Source organism: Camelus bactrianus, chromosome 9 (genome assembly GCF_048773025.1).
Source record: "Camelus bactrianus isolate YW-2024 breed Bactrian camel chromosome 9, ASM4877302v1, whole genome shotgun sequence".
Taxonomy (NCBI): Eukaryota; Metazoa; Chordata; class Mammalia; order Artiodactyla; family Camelidae; genus Camelus; species Camelus bactrianus.
The window spans coordinates 35,241,364-35,254,226 of record NC_133547.1 but is presented as its reverse complement, the minus strand read 5'-3'; the positions used below and the strand labels follow the sequence as shown (position 1 = coordinate 35,254,226).

The 12,863-nt window shown below is 31.1% G+C and overlaps 1 protein-coding gene across 6 annotated transcripts in view; it reads left to right on the top strand.

Moving 5' to 3' along the window:
- The window catches only part of COL11A1 (collagen type XI alpha 1 chain), a 491,382-nt gene that overhangs the window by 463,348 nt on the left and 15,171 nt on the right, over nt 1-12,863 (top strand). For all 6 annotated transcript variants that reach the window (XM_074370060.1, XM_074370058.1, XM_074370057.1 and 3 more), the window contains 3 exons: nt 7,001-7,054; nt 7,193-7,300; nt 7,807-7,860. In XM_074370060.1, the coding sequence (XP_074226161.1) occupies nt 7,001-7,054; nt 7,193-7,300; nt 7,807-7,860 (216 nt within the window). The remainder of the gene's footprint in view (nt 1-7,000; nt 7,055-7,192; nt 7,301-7,806; nt 7,861-12,863) is intronic.

Below are 12,863 nucleotides of genomic sequence, written 5' to 3'. Positions count from 1 at the left end.
ATGGGGATTATTATATACAGCTAGTATATGAGTTAATTGGTAAAACTGCTTTAGGAAAATTGTTCAATGTTACCTAGTAGAATTTAACAATGAACTTTTCCTATTTTGCAGTTCCATTTCTAGGTACATACTCTGGATGGCATCTTACACAAGAGACACATGTAGAAAAATTAAGTGCATTGAGATATATTCATAAACTGAAATATTATATGGCAGTGAAAACAAATATATTGCAGATATGTGAATCAACAAAGATGGATCACAAATACCTGATGTTAAGAAGAAAGTACATATAATGTTGAGCTGGAGAAGGCATATAATTCCACTTATATAACATGCAGAAAATTAAAAACATGGTTAGCATTCAAACATAAGTGCTAAAAATGAGTTTAAAAATTAAGGCAATCATTAATCAAAATTTAGAATGGTAATTTCTCTAGGAGAAAGAGGATTGCAATACTTGCAAGTGACATGTAGGAAGTTATACATTTGTATGTTGAGAGACTTAAGACATTAAAGTTCTTAACTGATTCATTCCCTGTATCATCTTTTTCTTTCATATTACTAGAAAATTCTTTTGTGAGGTTCTCCCTTTTCGACTTTTGATGAGATAATCTCATCAAAAATTTATAGATGTTCTAGCCTCCCATTTTAAAAAACGGTTTTTACAAATACGATAAGCTATTTTTATTCCACTCTAGTCACTTTATAAGCAAAATTAGGAGACTTTGTAACCATGAATTATTAATGACAAATCTTACAAAGCTATTTACATCCATTTTGATTTAGCAGAAACATCAACCTTAGGTCAGCCCAATTGAGCAACATTATGCAGGTTTTCCTCTTTTGAAATGTGGCATCGTTAAATTTAGCCTGAAAATGATATTTAACACAATGTGTTGTGTTCTGTATCAGGATTGGATAAACTGGCAGGTTTAATTGGCTTTCTCCGTTTTACACAATAATCGTTTTTCTTTATCAGAGTAAAATGTATTTTTAATGGTATAAAAGATTACTCTAGTGTCAACAGTCTTATTACTAAAACTATAATTTGCTCTGATTTAACACTAGCATATAATGTTTCCGTTCTTTTGAATTACAACCAACCAAACTAGTCAATTTAATCAAGGGCTCCAACTTAACCTAAAGAAAAAAAAAAAAAGTAGCTTAGCTGAAGAAATAGAAATACAAATTATTTACTTAGGTCTTTCTCAGCCTATACACTGACACTCTTCACAACTTACTATCAGCACAAAGTAGTCCCAAATGCTGTTACGGTAGAATCAAACAGACCTAGTTTTTTAAATCCTTGTTTTGATACCTAGAAATATGACTTAGGATAAGTTAATTTCTTTGAGTCTCAGTTTTTTCATTTATGAAGTGGGCATAATAACTAATTTTCCATGCTACAGTAAGGACTAAATTAGTAAAATGTATATCTAAACCCCCAGGTCTAATATCTGGATTTATCAAGAGTTCAGACAATGAATGCTCTTCTTAAGGAGTAAATACAGGTTTTGAATTATGGCATCATTTATAAATGAAATGATCACATTAAACAAAATATATAGATAAAATAAAGATTATGACATCTAATTTCTGAATTATATACGTTGAAATGAAAGTTTATTAGCAATAAATTCATAGTAACTTCATAATTTCATTTTGAAGTACAGAATACTGTGATTCTGTTGAGTGATACATATTTATATTATTTAGTTTTTGGTGTAAATTCACATAAAATCATGTAACATGAACTGTAAAGGAATTTGCTATGAGAACTATTGCAAAAACCAGAGTATTGAATTCATGATGACTGCATATAATTTTAATAAAATGGACTTGCCAAGCAACAGAGATTTAGAACTAGTTTCAGAAATAATAATGTGATTAAAATGAGTTATTTGAAAAAGAAGTACTTGGAAACTTAAATGTACTGCACATCTATGAGGTCAGTCTGTTTATGCACTGGATGAACACAGAGCACCTGAGCCCAAAGGGGTATGGTGCAGAGTGAATTTTGTAAGTTGTAACTGATGAGGAGAATTGTGTCTTCACCAGCCTTTACATTCAGCCAGCAGACAGTAATGTCTTTGATGCAGGAATCAATTTACTATCACCCTTTTGGAAATAGCAAAAACATATTCCTGTACAACAATTATAATATCTGATCTACACACTTATGATTTAATTGAATACATAATTACCTTATCATTTATGTCCCTTTAGTTCTTCTAGAAAATATAATCTTAAGTAAGCTTTGTACATGTGTTATGGAAATTAATATTTCTCTTATCTTTTGTTTCCCTACATTGGAGACAACAGAAAAGTAGACCAATACAAATTTTGCTGTAACATCTCATAGCAGAAGTAGCAATGACTAGCAATGTGTTGGAAAGTGTTGTCACTTTTTTCCTTGAGTGAATCTTTCAAATAAACGATAATAAACCTCCCTAACAGAATATTGATCAGAATGTTGTGAGTGGCAGTGATACTGAGGAATAACAATCTAACAGTTATTGAACCAGTAGAAAAATTAAGTCATCATTTGTAGCACATGTACATTGTCTCACACATTTTAATACTTGAGAATAAATGTATATTTCCTTAAGGCACTAGAAGATTGTGCAGTTTGTATCAATCAGTCATGGAATTTTAATAAGTGAATTTATCATTATAGCTGTTTAAAACCAAAAGCTAGATCCATGCCCTTTTACTGAAAAAAAAATCTGGAGATGACTAAAATAATTTAAATATTGTAACCTGAAAATGCATGTATTAAATGGAATCTTAAGGAGTCCATCTCACGTTGCCAAAGAAAACTTTATAATAAAAAAATTAAAGCAATGATTGATATTACTAATTGATAGAAATACAGAGGAAGCTTTAACCTACCATATATACCATATAATACATAGGTAATATACAATAAATATATATTATAATATATAACATATATATGTGTGTATTTGTGTGTGTGTGTGTGTGTGTGTGTGTGTATATGTATCTGTTATTTCCATCCCTGTGCCTTTATTCATGAATGTGAATGGTCAGATGATAAAGTGTTAGAGGGAAACATCCCTCCCATACCTGTGCACACTATGATTAAGAGATTAGGTTCTTAGGAAAGCCTTCCCCACTGCCAAACTAGATCAGTGTACCTACTCTGCATGCCTACTTCACCTTTGCGTGTTTTACAGTGTACTATATTTGTTTATTTTATTGTCTACCTTCATAACTAAACTTTGTGAATCCCTTAGAATTTCTTTTTTCTTTTTTTTTTTTGTTGTCCATGCACAGGATATTGCTGGCACATAAGGAAGACTTAAAAATTTGAAATATGTATGGAAGAGTGGATAAATTGTGAAATAATACTGTAATGTGTAAATAGTGGAAAGAGGATTATACTGTGTATTTTGTATAAAGTATATTTCTCATAGCAAGGAAAATCTCATGTAACAGTGATTACTGATAGAAACTCAGCCAGGGTCTGTTTTATTGTATCATGTTTTATGAGGCATTGTCCAATCAGAATACTTATTATTTCATGGTAGTACAGCAAGTAATTCACTACATTAAGTCTTGCTGCTCTGTTTATGCAGATACATGAGAAAGAAATGACTAAAACAAGAATTTGTTCATAAGCATGAATAGTTTTTTTCAAAGGAAACTTCCTATTCTCTTGGAAAAAGTGTGTTATCTGTTTTTCATCCTAGTTTTTCTTCAAAAAAAAAAAAAAACTATGCCATCTGGAAAAAATATCAGGAATAAATGAAAATGGAAATATGAGATAAAAAACAGAGTAAAACCATTTAATGTGGATTTCTACCATGATAGACATCAGGCATTCTTTCAAAGAGGAAAGTAATCCTTTCGATTTGAAGAAACTTTTTACTCGAATCAGTTTTGTAGCTGTGTTGTAGTTTACTTGTGTTTAAATTCTCTAGGCTTTTCAAATTCAAATTTTCTTTTCTCCCAAACAGTATTTATTTTTGTTACATTTTTAGACAGTTGATGACTTGCTTTTTTTAAGCCAGATATTTATAAATCTTCTAAACGATGAAGTTCAAGTGTGTAAATGCAGTCTTGAGGTTAATGCCCCATACCTTTATATCACGAAAAACCTTCATACAATCAGGAAATGCCCATTAGTCAGCTGAATCTCAGAATTTCTGTTCTCCAAATAATAGTCATTATGGCTGTTTTATCCATTTTGAATAGGTTATATTTTAAACATTACAACAAAATGTTTTTAATTGAAGTACAACTGACTTACAATATATTAGTTTCAATGTATAACATAGTGATTGGATATTTTTATACATTATGAAATAATCATGACAATAAGTGTCATTACCATCTGTAAACCAAAATGTTTAAAGTGTTAAACCAACACTGTAAGAAATATTTGAAACTTATGCTTCTATATAGAAATCCTCTTGCATAAACAGTATGAAATTCAAAAGATAACACTTAATTTTTAATGCCTGTGTTGTTGTTAACAAATTGCTACTACTTCAAGCGTCTGCTTACAGAATTTATACATTTCTTATCTTTGGGTCGAAGCACAATGAATGTCTAATAATAAATGAAGTTAACGGTGATGATGTTGAAAAAATAATTACTAATGATATATTAACTTTCTCTCTGAGAGATAAATGAGGCCGCAGAACTCTCTAAGTTTCATAAAGTGCTTGATACTCATTTTAAATGTGGATTTAAAAGACCGTATGAAAAGACTAGCATGACTCACCATTAGAATATTAATATAGCATCTGAAAAAGTCAACCTCCTGCCTCACCTTATTTTCCCCATTTGATACCATCTCTGCTACACTCCCTAGCCTCCAATCTCAATCTCATTTAATGATTTTGAGCACAGTTTATAACAAAAACTGAAGTAAACAAATGGGAAACAAAGAGTATAGGGGAAAATTAAATACAACTTTTTTAGGGATTATTGTTTCTTTTGTAAACTCTGTATTATGTCTGAACATATGCAGAAAGTTTCAGCACAGTTAAGATTCATATAGAATCTTCGTGTTTACTGAGTATTAATACAAATCAATTAGTAAGTGGAAATGAAAAAATATTTTATAAGATAAATATCAATTTTATGTCTTAGAGTGAATCTATTATGAATATATATATTGTGCTGCCCAAGATAATAAAGGCCAAAAGCACTCTTATTTTAGTGGGCTATCAAACCAAGTGTCCTGTTTGCATTGATTTGAAAGGTTTCTGTGAAATACTATAAGTGAAAATATCAAAGACCCAATGTAATGAGTAGGAACAAAATTTAGATATAGTGGGAATTTTTAGTATATTTCTAGTTTGAAAAATCGTTGTCCTTGATACCTTGAATATTATATGTTATATAATGTAAATGATTCTTTTCTACATGTTTGTTATAAGTTTTAGAAATTTCAAGTTTTGTATTTCACAGATGACTTATGTAAATGTAAGAAGGAAATCTGAACGCCAAATTTCAGGATTCGATTATATATTACAAGATCATATTCTGCAATATATTTTTAACCAACTTTCAATTTTCTGATTAAAACAAGTAGTTTCAAATATGGAGTTTATATTTTTCAGGGATTATAAACAGCATGCATAGAAAAAGTGATTTGTTGACATGGTGTCTGCAATTATATTTTGAAAGTCAGTTTTGTTTAACCTGATTCTTAGGTTGCCAGCATTGTGAAAAGTTTTGGTAAAATACTTTAATAGAATTTATATAAAATAACAATATAGAATCATTTTAGTAATAATAACAATAACTAATATTTGCACAGTTTTTTCATGTCTCAGGCACTTGTTTACATTTACAAGTATCAACTAATTAAATTCTCCTAACGACGCTGGGAGACAGCTACTATTATAATCCATATTTTGCAGAGAAGTAAACTGAATCACTCATAGGGTGTATAACTTGCCAAAGATCACAAAGCTAGTTGGTGGCAGAGCCAGGATTTAAAGACAGGAAGTCTGAGTCCAGGCTTTATGATCTTAAGCACCAGATTCCGTACCTGTATTTGATACAGCTATACTGGAAAGTTCACAAAATACCTTGTTCATGTGTTATATCATTTAAATTTAATGACAATTCTATAGCAAGAGAATTCTTATTAATAATATTTTATGGATGAAAGAACTGAAGTTCAAAAATACAATTTGTTAAAAGTCACACAGCTAATAAAAAAGAAATAATTAGGTAAATAGGTATCTCACAAAGATAGAAAACTATATATAAATATATGGAGTAGTATTATGAAAAGTTTTAAATATATGTAATAATTAGCATTTCTCCATAGCAATCCATGCAGCAGGACAAAAGTTATGCAAATTCCAGAGTAACTTCTCAAGCTTTTGAATGGCATATGGAGTATGAATATTTTTTCTGCTTTTTCTCCAATACTAGGTTTTAAAAAGTGATGCTATATTTTATGCCATTTCTTCATGTAAATTACATAGTTCTGAGAATGAAAATACAGTATCTGTTGATCAACAAGATTGTTAATTTCGTTGTGTTCTAGTTTGAACATGATCTTATGAGAATGTGTAATGCATGTTTCTTCTGAGATTAAGAAAGGAGCCAGTCTTAAAACAGATATAATGATGGAAGTGAATTCAAAACCTTCAATTCATTCCTAATTATACAACATAATAAATGATATCTGAGTATTTATCACACTAAGGGTGATGAAGTAATCAGCATTTCTTTCAAAATTGAATCTTTATTGTCTCCTTACATTAAATATGATGTGATGATCTATATTCCACTCAATCTGTGCTTCATTTATCCTTAAGATTCTAGCTAAAAGTTTGTACATAAAACGGGTTTTGATTTTCCTTACTGTGTTTTAAACTAAATAGCTATAGAAAGCCACACTTTATTAGGCTCTGTTACAAATTAAACTAGAGTATTTGTAAATAAGTCCTCAGTTACATTACTTTTATATGTGATACATATTTTAAATGCAGTTTTATGTTTATAGGGTCCTCCTGGCGCTGCAGGTGCAGAGGGAAGACAAGGTGAAAAAGGCGCTAAGGTAAAATATACTTTGTAGGTGTTATGCTTGAAAAACTCATTGTTCATTGAGCGACATCTATTCCAGTACTTTTAATAAAATGATAAAATATCTTCTTTCTTCATTATGAGTGTGTTCACGTATTTTATTTTCTAACAGGGAGAAGCAGGAGCTGAAGGTCCTGCAGGAAAAACTGGCCCAGTTGGTCCTCAGGGACCTGCTGGAAAGCCTGGCCCAGAGGGTCTTCGGGGCATCCCTGGCCCTGTGGTAAGCATCTGTGCTGAAATATGTCATTTTGAAAAGAACATCTTATTTCTAAAAAAAAAAAAAAAAAAAAAAAAAACCGAATGAAAATGTTTATGTCAGCATTATTTTATAAATTACCGTGTGGATGTTTCATGAGAATTCAGTAAATATTATGTAATAATTAAAGACAGGGATTTTTTAAATATATAAGTATGTCATTTATTTAATAAGTTCACAGTGGAATTCTAACTTATAATGCTAGACTAGAAAACCAAACCCTGAGATCTCAAAGACGTAAAAATTCTGTACATGCTTCCATCAATCCATATATGTGTGTGTATGTATGTGCATGTAGACATAAACACAGAAAGTAAAAAAAACTGAAAAAAAATTCCTTATAGTATTTGTAGATGTTCTCTATGTGATGGAATGCTTTCTTTCTTTTTTGTATTACCAAAATTAAACAACAGGGGAAAAAAATCTGCTTTTGTTAATTTAAAAAATCAATCATATTTCTTTTTCCACAGGGAGAGCAAGGTCTCCCTGGAGCTGCAGGCCAAGATGGGCCACCTGGTCCTATGGTGAGTAGCACCTTATGTGTCATTTCGAATTCCAGAAATGAAATTACTCATAAGCTAGAATTCATGAAATTTTTTCTTGTAAATTGGTTATATGTAGGATAATATTCAAGGAACTGAAATTACTCAGATCTAAAAAGAGGAAAATAATACTAACTGGTAAGTTATTTGGAAAATATGCCCTTGATCAGAAAATCGTTCCTTTCTTATGGACATTGGATGTAACAAAAATTTCCACTCTGAATAAAATGCCACTAATGGCCCAGCCAGTTCTTTTCCAAATGTGGATAGTTCCCCCAAATGCATGCAATTACACTTAGTTTCCTGGCACTTCATTTAAAAGAATAGCGTTGGCACAGACATCCAGTGATTATTTCACCACATAAATTGTTCTCTTCGTGAGTCATACGGGCTGAAAGATAAAACATTAACCCCCATGAGTGAAGAGAGGTGTAATTATTACAACACTGAAGCTTGGTTACTATCATAAACGTTATATGCAAACAACACACTTGGGAAATGGAGTACAGCATTCAGTTGACCAGCCTATGGTTCATACATGGAGTTTATTGTAGGAGCCAAGGCTATCCTTGCTATAAAATTTGGGCAGAAAGTGAGAATCTAAGCCTCGCCTTTAAAATCGTTGCTTGCTAAGTGACAGATTCTGTTTTATGGTAGAGATACCTGAACTTCATTGTCCCATAATAATGACAATATAAAGGGATTAATTAAAACAGGAAGCAATATATAGCGCCCTTTGCAAGTGTAATGTCTGTTGGTTTAAATAGAGTCCTAAGTAAAGAAATTTAAATCTTATAAAACTGCCTCTTACCATGAATATATCAGTTACCTCAGAAATGTGTACGTGCTCAGAAAGCCATCAAAACTGAGATTTGTGATCTTAATTATTCTGGAGAATTTGGCCATTCCTTTTAGTAAAGATGTTACAAAAATTTTCTCTAACATTTCAGATATTTCCTAAAAGTTACAGAGATTTTTTTTACGTTTCACTGAAAAGTTAAAGATCACTTATTTTAATAACTGGACAGAGGTTACCAAATTTTGAAATTATCAAATCTGATCATGAACCCATTGGCATAGGAACAGGGGCTTGGCTGAAGCAGGATCCGCTGCTCCACATCTGCACCACTATTCAGGGAATATTCTAAATAATATGCTAAACCCCTAACGGTGCAGAGTCAAGAGCCCAGGAAAAAAATGCTTCACCTTAATATCACCCTAAAATTTGCCAAAGGTTTTTCTTATTATTTCACATTTTCCAATAAGTATTCTGACCTTTCTCCAGATGAAATAAAAAAACATGCTGGAGATTTCCTCCAGCTAATATTAAAAATAAAACCATCAGACGTACCACCTGACTCTGGCTTGGAAAAGTTTATATTTATGAATCTTAGGTAAATGTGGGTTTACAGAGCAAGGAGCTGAACAACTCACACCCTTCTGGGCAGTGAAATGAAGAGCATCAGAATCAAGCAGCCTGAATGCCATTCCTTTCTCTGACTGCTCATTTTATCAGAGAGTACTTAGAATGTGAATATACGGTAGCATTTTCATAGCATCAAATAGTTTGACTGTGATATCTAATTTTAACGAAAATGCTACTTGGTCTTCATGAGATGAGGATGGGTGGAGAAATCATCTTCAGGTTGTCTTTTATAGCAGTTCAATGAGCTTTTCAACTCAGCTAAGAAATACTTATTTTAGTAGGCAATTTTAGATTAGACTCAGAAGTGGTATATCGTGATTACTGGTTAAGATCATCGACTCTCAACCCAAGTGCCCTGGTTTAAAAACGAGCACTACTGCTTGCTTGGTGGATGACTTTTAGGAAAGTTACTCAGTTTTTTTTAAGCTTTAGATTTCTTGTCTATGAAATGAGAATATGCATAGTATCTGTCTTACAGGGTATTATGACATTAAAATGAATTAAATGGGGATATTAATATCTTTTACCCTATGGGATTCTTATGTTAATTAAATGAGTTATTTGTTAAAAAAAAAACTTAGACCATTTGCTATTTAAGCAACAGTTTATTAACTTTATGTTAACCTTTGGATTGGAAATTCTTTGGTCTAGAGTGAGACAAACATCTGTTCAAGCTCTTACCGTGATATTTTGTATTTGACCACTCTATATGATCAGCTATACTAGAGTTTAAATACTGTACAGTTTTTATTTTTTACCTTAAAATTTAAATATTTCTCATGGTAAAAATTAAACTTTTACATATGCATGAATGTTATATATAGATAAATATTCAGAATCATCATGTGGAACTAAGAATAGATAAGTAGCACATGTGAAGGAAAAGAGGACGCTAAGGACAAGGATGAGACGGTATAAAGAATGTTTTGGCTGATTTTTTTTAACCTGTTTTTTTTTTTTTAGTAAATAGTCAACAAAAATCAAATGGGAATAAAATTGAGTGTTTAGGAGAGAATCATAATCATTCTACATTCTCTCCCCTGCTGCTTAGTCAAAATTTACATGATGTAATCATTTTAAACTAATTATTTTATCTTTTGAAGGCATGATTAGTATCTATTTTAGTTTAAGCTTTTATTTTGTTTTGTTTCATAATCTTTCATTTTAAGAACCTACTTGTTTCAGTATAGCTGAAAAATTGGTCAATAATTATCTTTGGACATGCTTACCTTACTATTATCACACATTAATTCTTTTCACATACTGATAAATAAAATATTTGATAACGTCATTTTAAAAAATAGTAAGTGCCTGAATAAATGGTAGGATGCGTTACTGAATTATATTTTTATTTTTTTAAATGCTACATTTAAATGATCTGTAAACAGGTTTGAGATGCATAACATCCTGTAATGACTAAGCAGGTTGACTGATTAAACAATGATTAAACAACAAAGCATTTGCTTTCCACCAAATTAAGCATCAGTTCACAATATTACATTTTAAATAAAATGTAGGATCTGTAGTTTCTTTAACTTCAGGGCTCTAAAATTTTGAGATGCATATCCAAGCAAATATTCTGCACAACATAATACCACAGGGGAAATATTTGGTTGTGTATTCTAGGCACTTAAAAATGTATCACCCCTGTTTTCCTTTTCCCTTTATTACTTATGAATTATGTATTTCTCTAGGGTTTTTCAATTTACAGTATCCTAAAGAGGAAACAGAAAATATGTGTACCTGAAATAACATTTTTATATGCAGAGCTGATATTTTTGATATGTTCCAGGTTCAGAGGGTTATTTATAACTGCTATCAACATCATAACTTCACCAATTTCTATTTCCAACTGGTGAAAATGATAAGAAACTGATTTTGCTTGGCAAATTCCTCCTTAGATATAGTTCATAATTTTATAAGAGATTAATACCTTAGAGGAATTAAAGCTCATTTCCTCTAACTCCTTCATGAATAATATTTATAGAAATGATTTAAAATGCATCATAAACACAAATAATGTCTAGTATGTTTCTCATTAAACTTGAGCAATTAGCATCCCTAGTATTTCTTCTGTTTTGCTGCTTTAGAATCACTATTAGAATGGGATGAGAAAGCTAATTGGTAACTATCTGTACCATGTCAAAAACAAATTATAATAATTAACATTTACATGACATTTCACTATATGCAGTGCTTTTGTAGGCCTGGTTTTTCTTTCATTATGACAATTCTCTGACACAGTTATTGTTAGAATACTTTTTAAAATAAAACTCTGAGATAAGAAAGCATAGACCCTAGATTGCCCAGCTAATGAGTGGTAGACCTGAGATGCTGAATGAAGCAGTGATTGGAATATTGATGCCCCAAAGGCCACATCCCTATTAGTTCTCCCACTTGCAGCAAAATTTCTGTAGAATATATTGTGTGCCTACAAGAGTTTGAATGTAAAAATGAGAAAACAGAGATAGAAGAAAAATCTGGCCTCTTTAAATAGTTTTGTATTTTCAATCTAAAGAATGTATTTACTTTTAACTTACATACGTTAATTTTAACCAATATTTTTAAATGGTTTCTGTCACTGGTACAAGTATATGGTTGTTTCATGGAATCACATTTTTATTAGGGCTGTTTTTTAATGCTTTTTTACGCCATCTTGTTCGAATATGTAGAAATTTTGGCATCTATCCTGATGGTCATAAGACCTCAAAAAATTATTTTATTATTTCCATTACTCATTTTATTATTCCTCTAAAAGTGTGCTTTTAGGCAACATTATTTTCCCAACAAATAATTCACCAGGCCTTTCTGATGAGATCAGAGAAAAGTAGATGCAAAATATATTTCCTTAATTTTAAAACTGTTGAACTAGCAGACTAAATGCATAGTGTTTTTATTTTACCATAGATGATATCCTTAATGCATCTCTGGTTTGCATATTTATTTAGTAGATTTGGGACCTAATGCCACAGAACCACGTTCCCCAAACCTTAATGGGTAACAAACCTATGAAACAGATTGCTGGTCTCTAACTCCAGAATTTCAGATTCGGTTGGTGTGGATAAAACCTAGGAATTTGCTTTTCTAATATGTTCACAAATGAGGCTAACACTGCTGGTCTGAGGATCACACTTTGAGATCCACTAAGATAGAGTATTTGTCAAGAGATTTAACAAAGTGGCATGGTTGCTTATTTTTACACAAAAAAGAATCTAAAGTGAATTGACATAAATTTACATCTGAGGATTAATACTTTTCATATTAGAAGATTATCAAGCACATTCACATTTAAAATTGTACCTAATTTCTGTGAAAATAATTTTATCTATTGTTAATAGAATGATGTAGGGAAATTGTTCACTTTTATATCAATACTTACAGAATGTCAAATGCATTCCTAATTAAAACAAATATAAATATTTCTAATAAAAGTCCAAAATACTATTGTTACATAGGACTGACTTGTAGCAGTATTCTTTCTCTCCTCTGATGTTCAGAATTTCAGTTTGTGTAGCTGGCTTGAGAAACTAAGGGATGGAAAGGGCTCATCTATTCAACC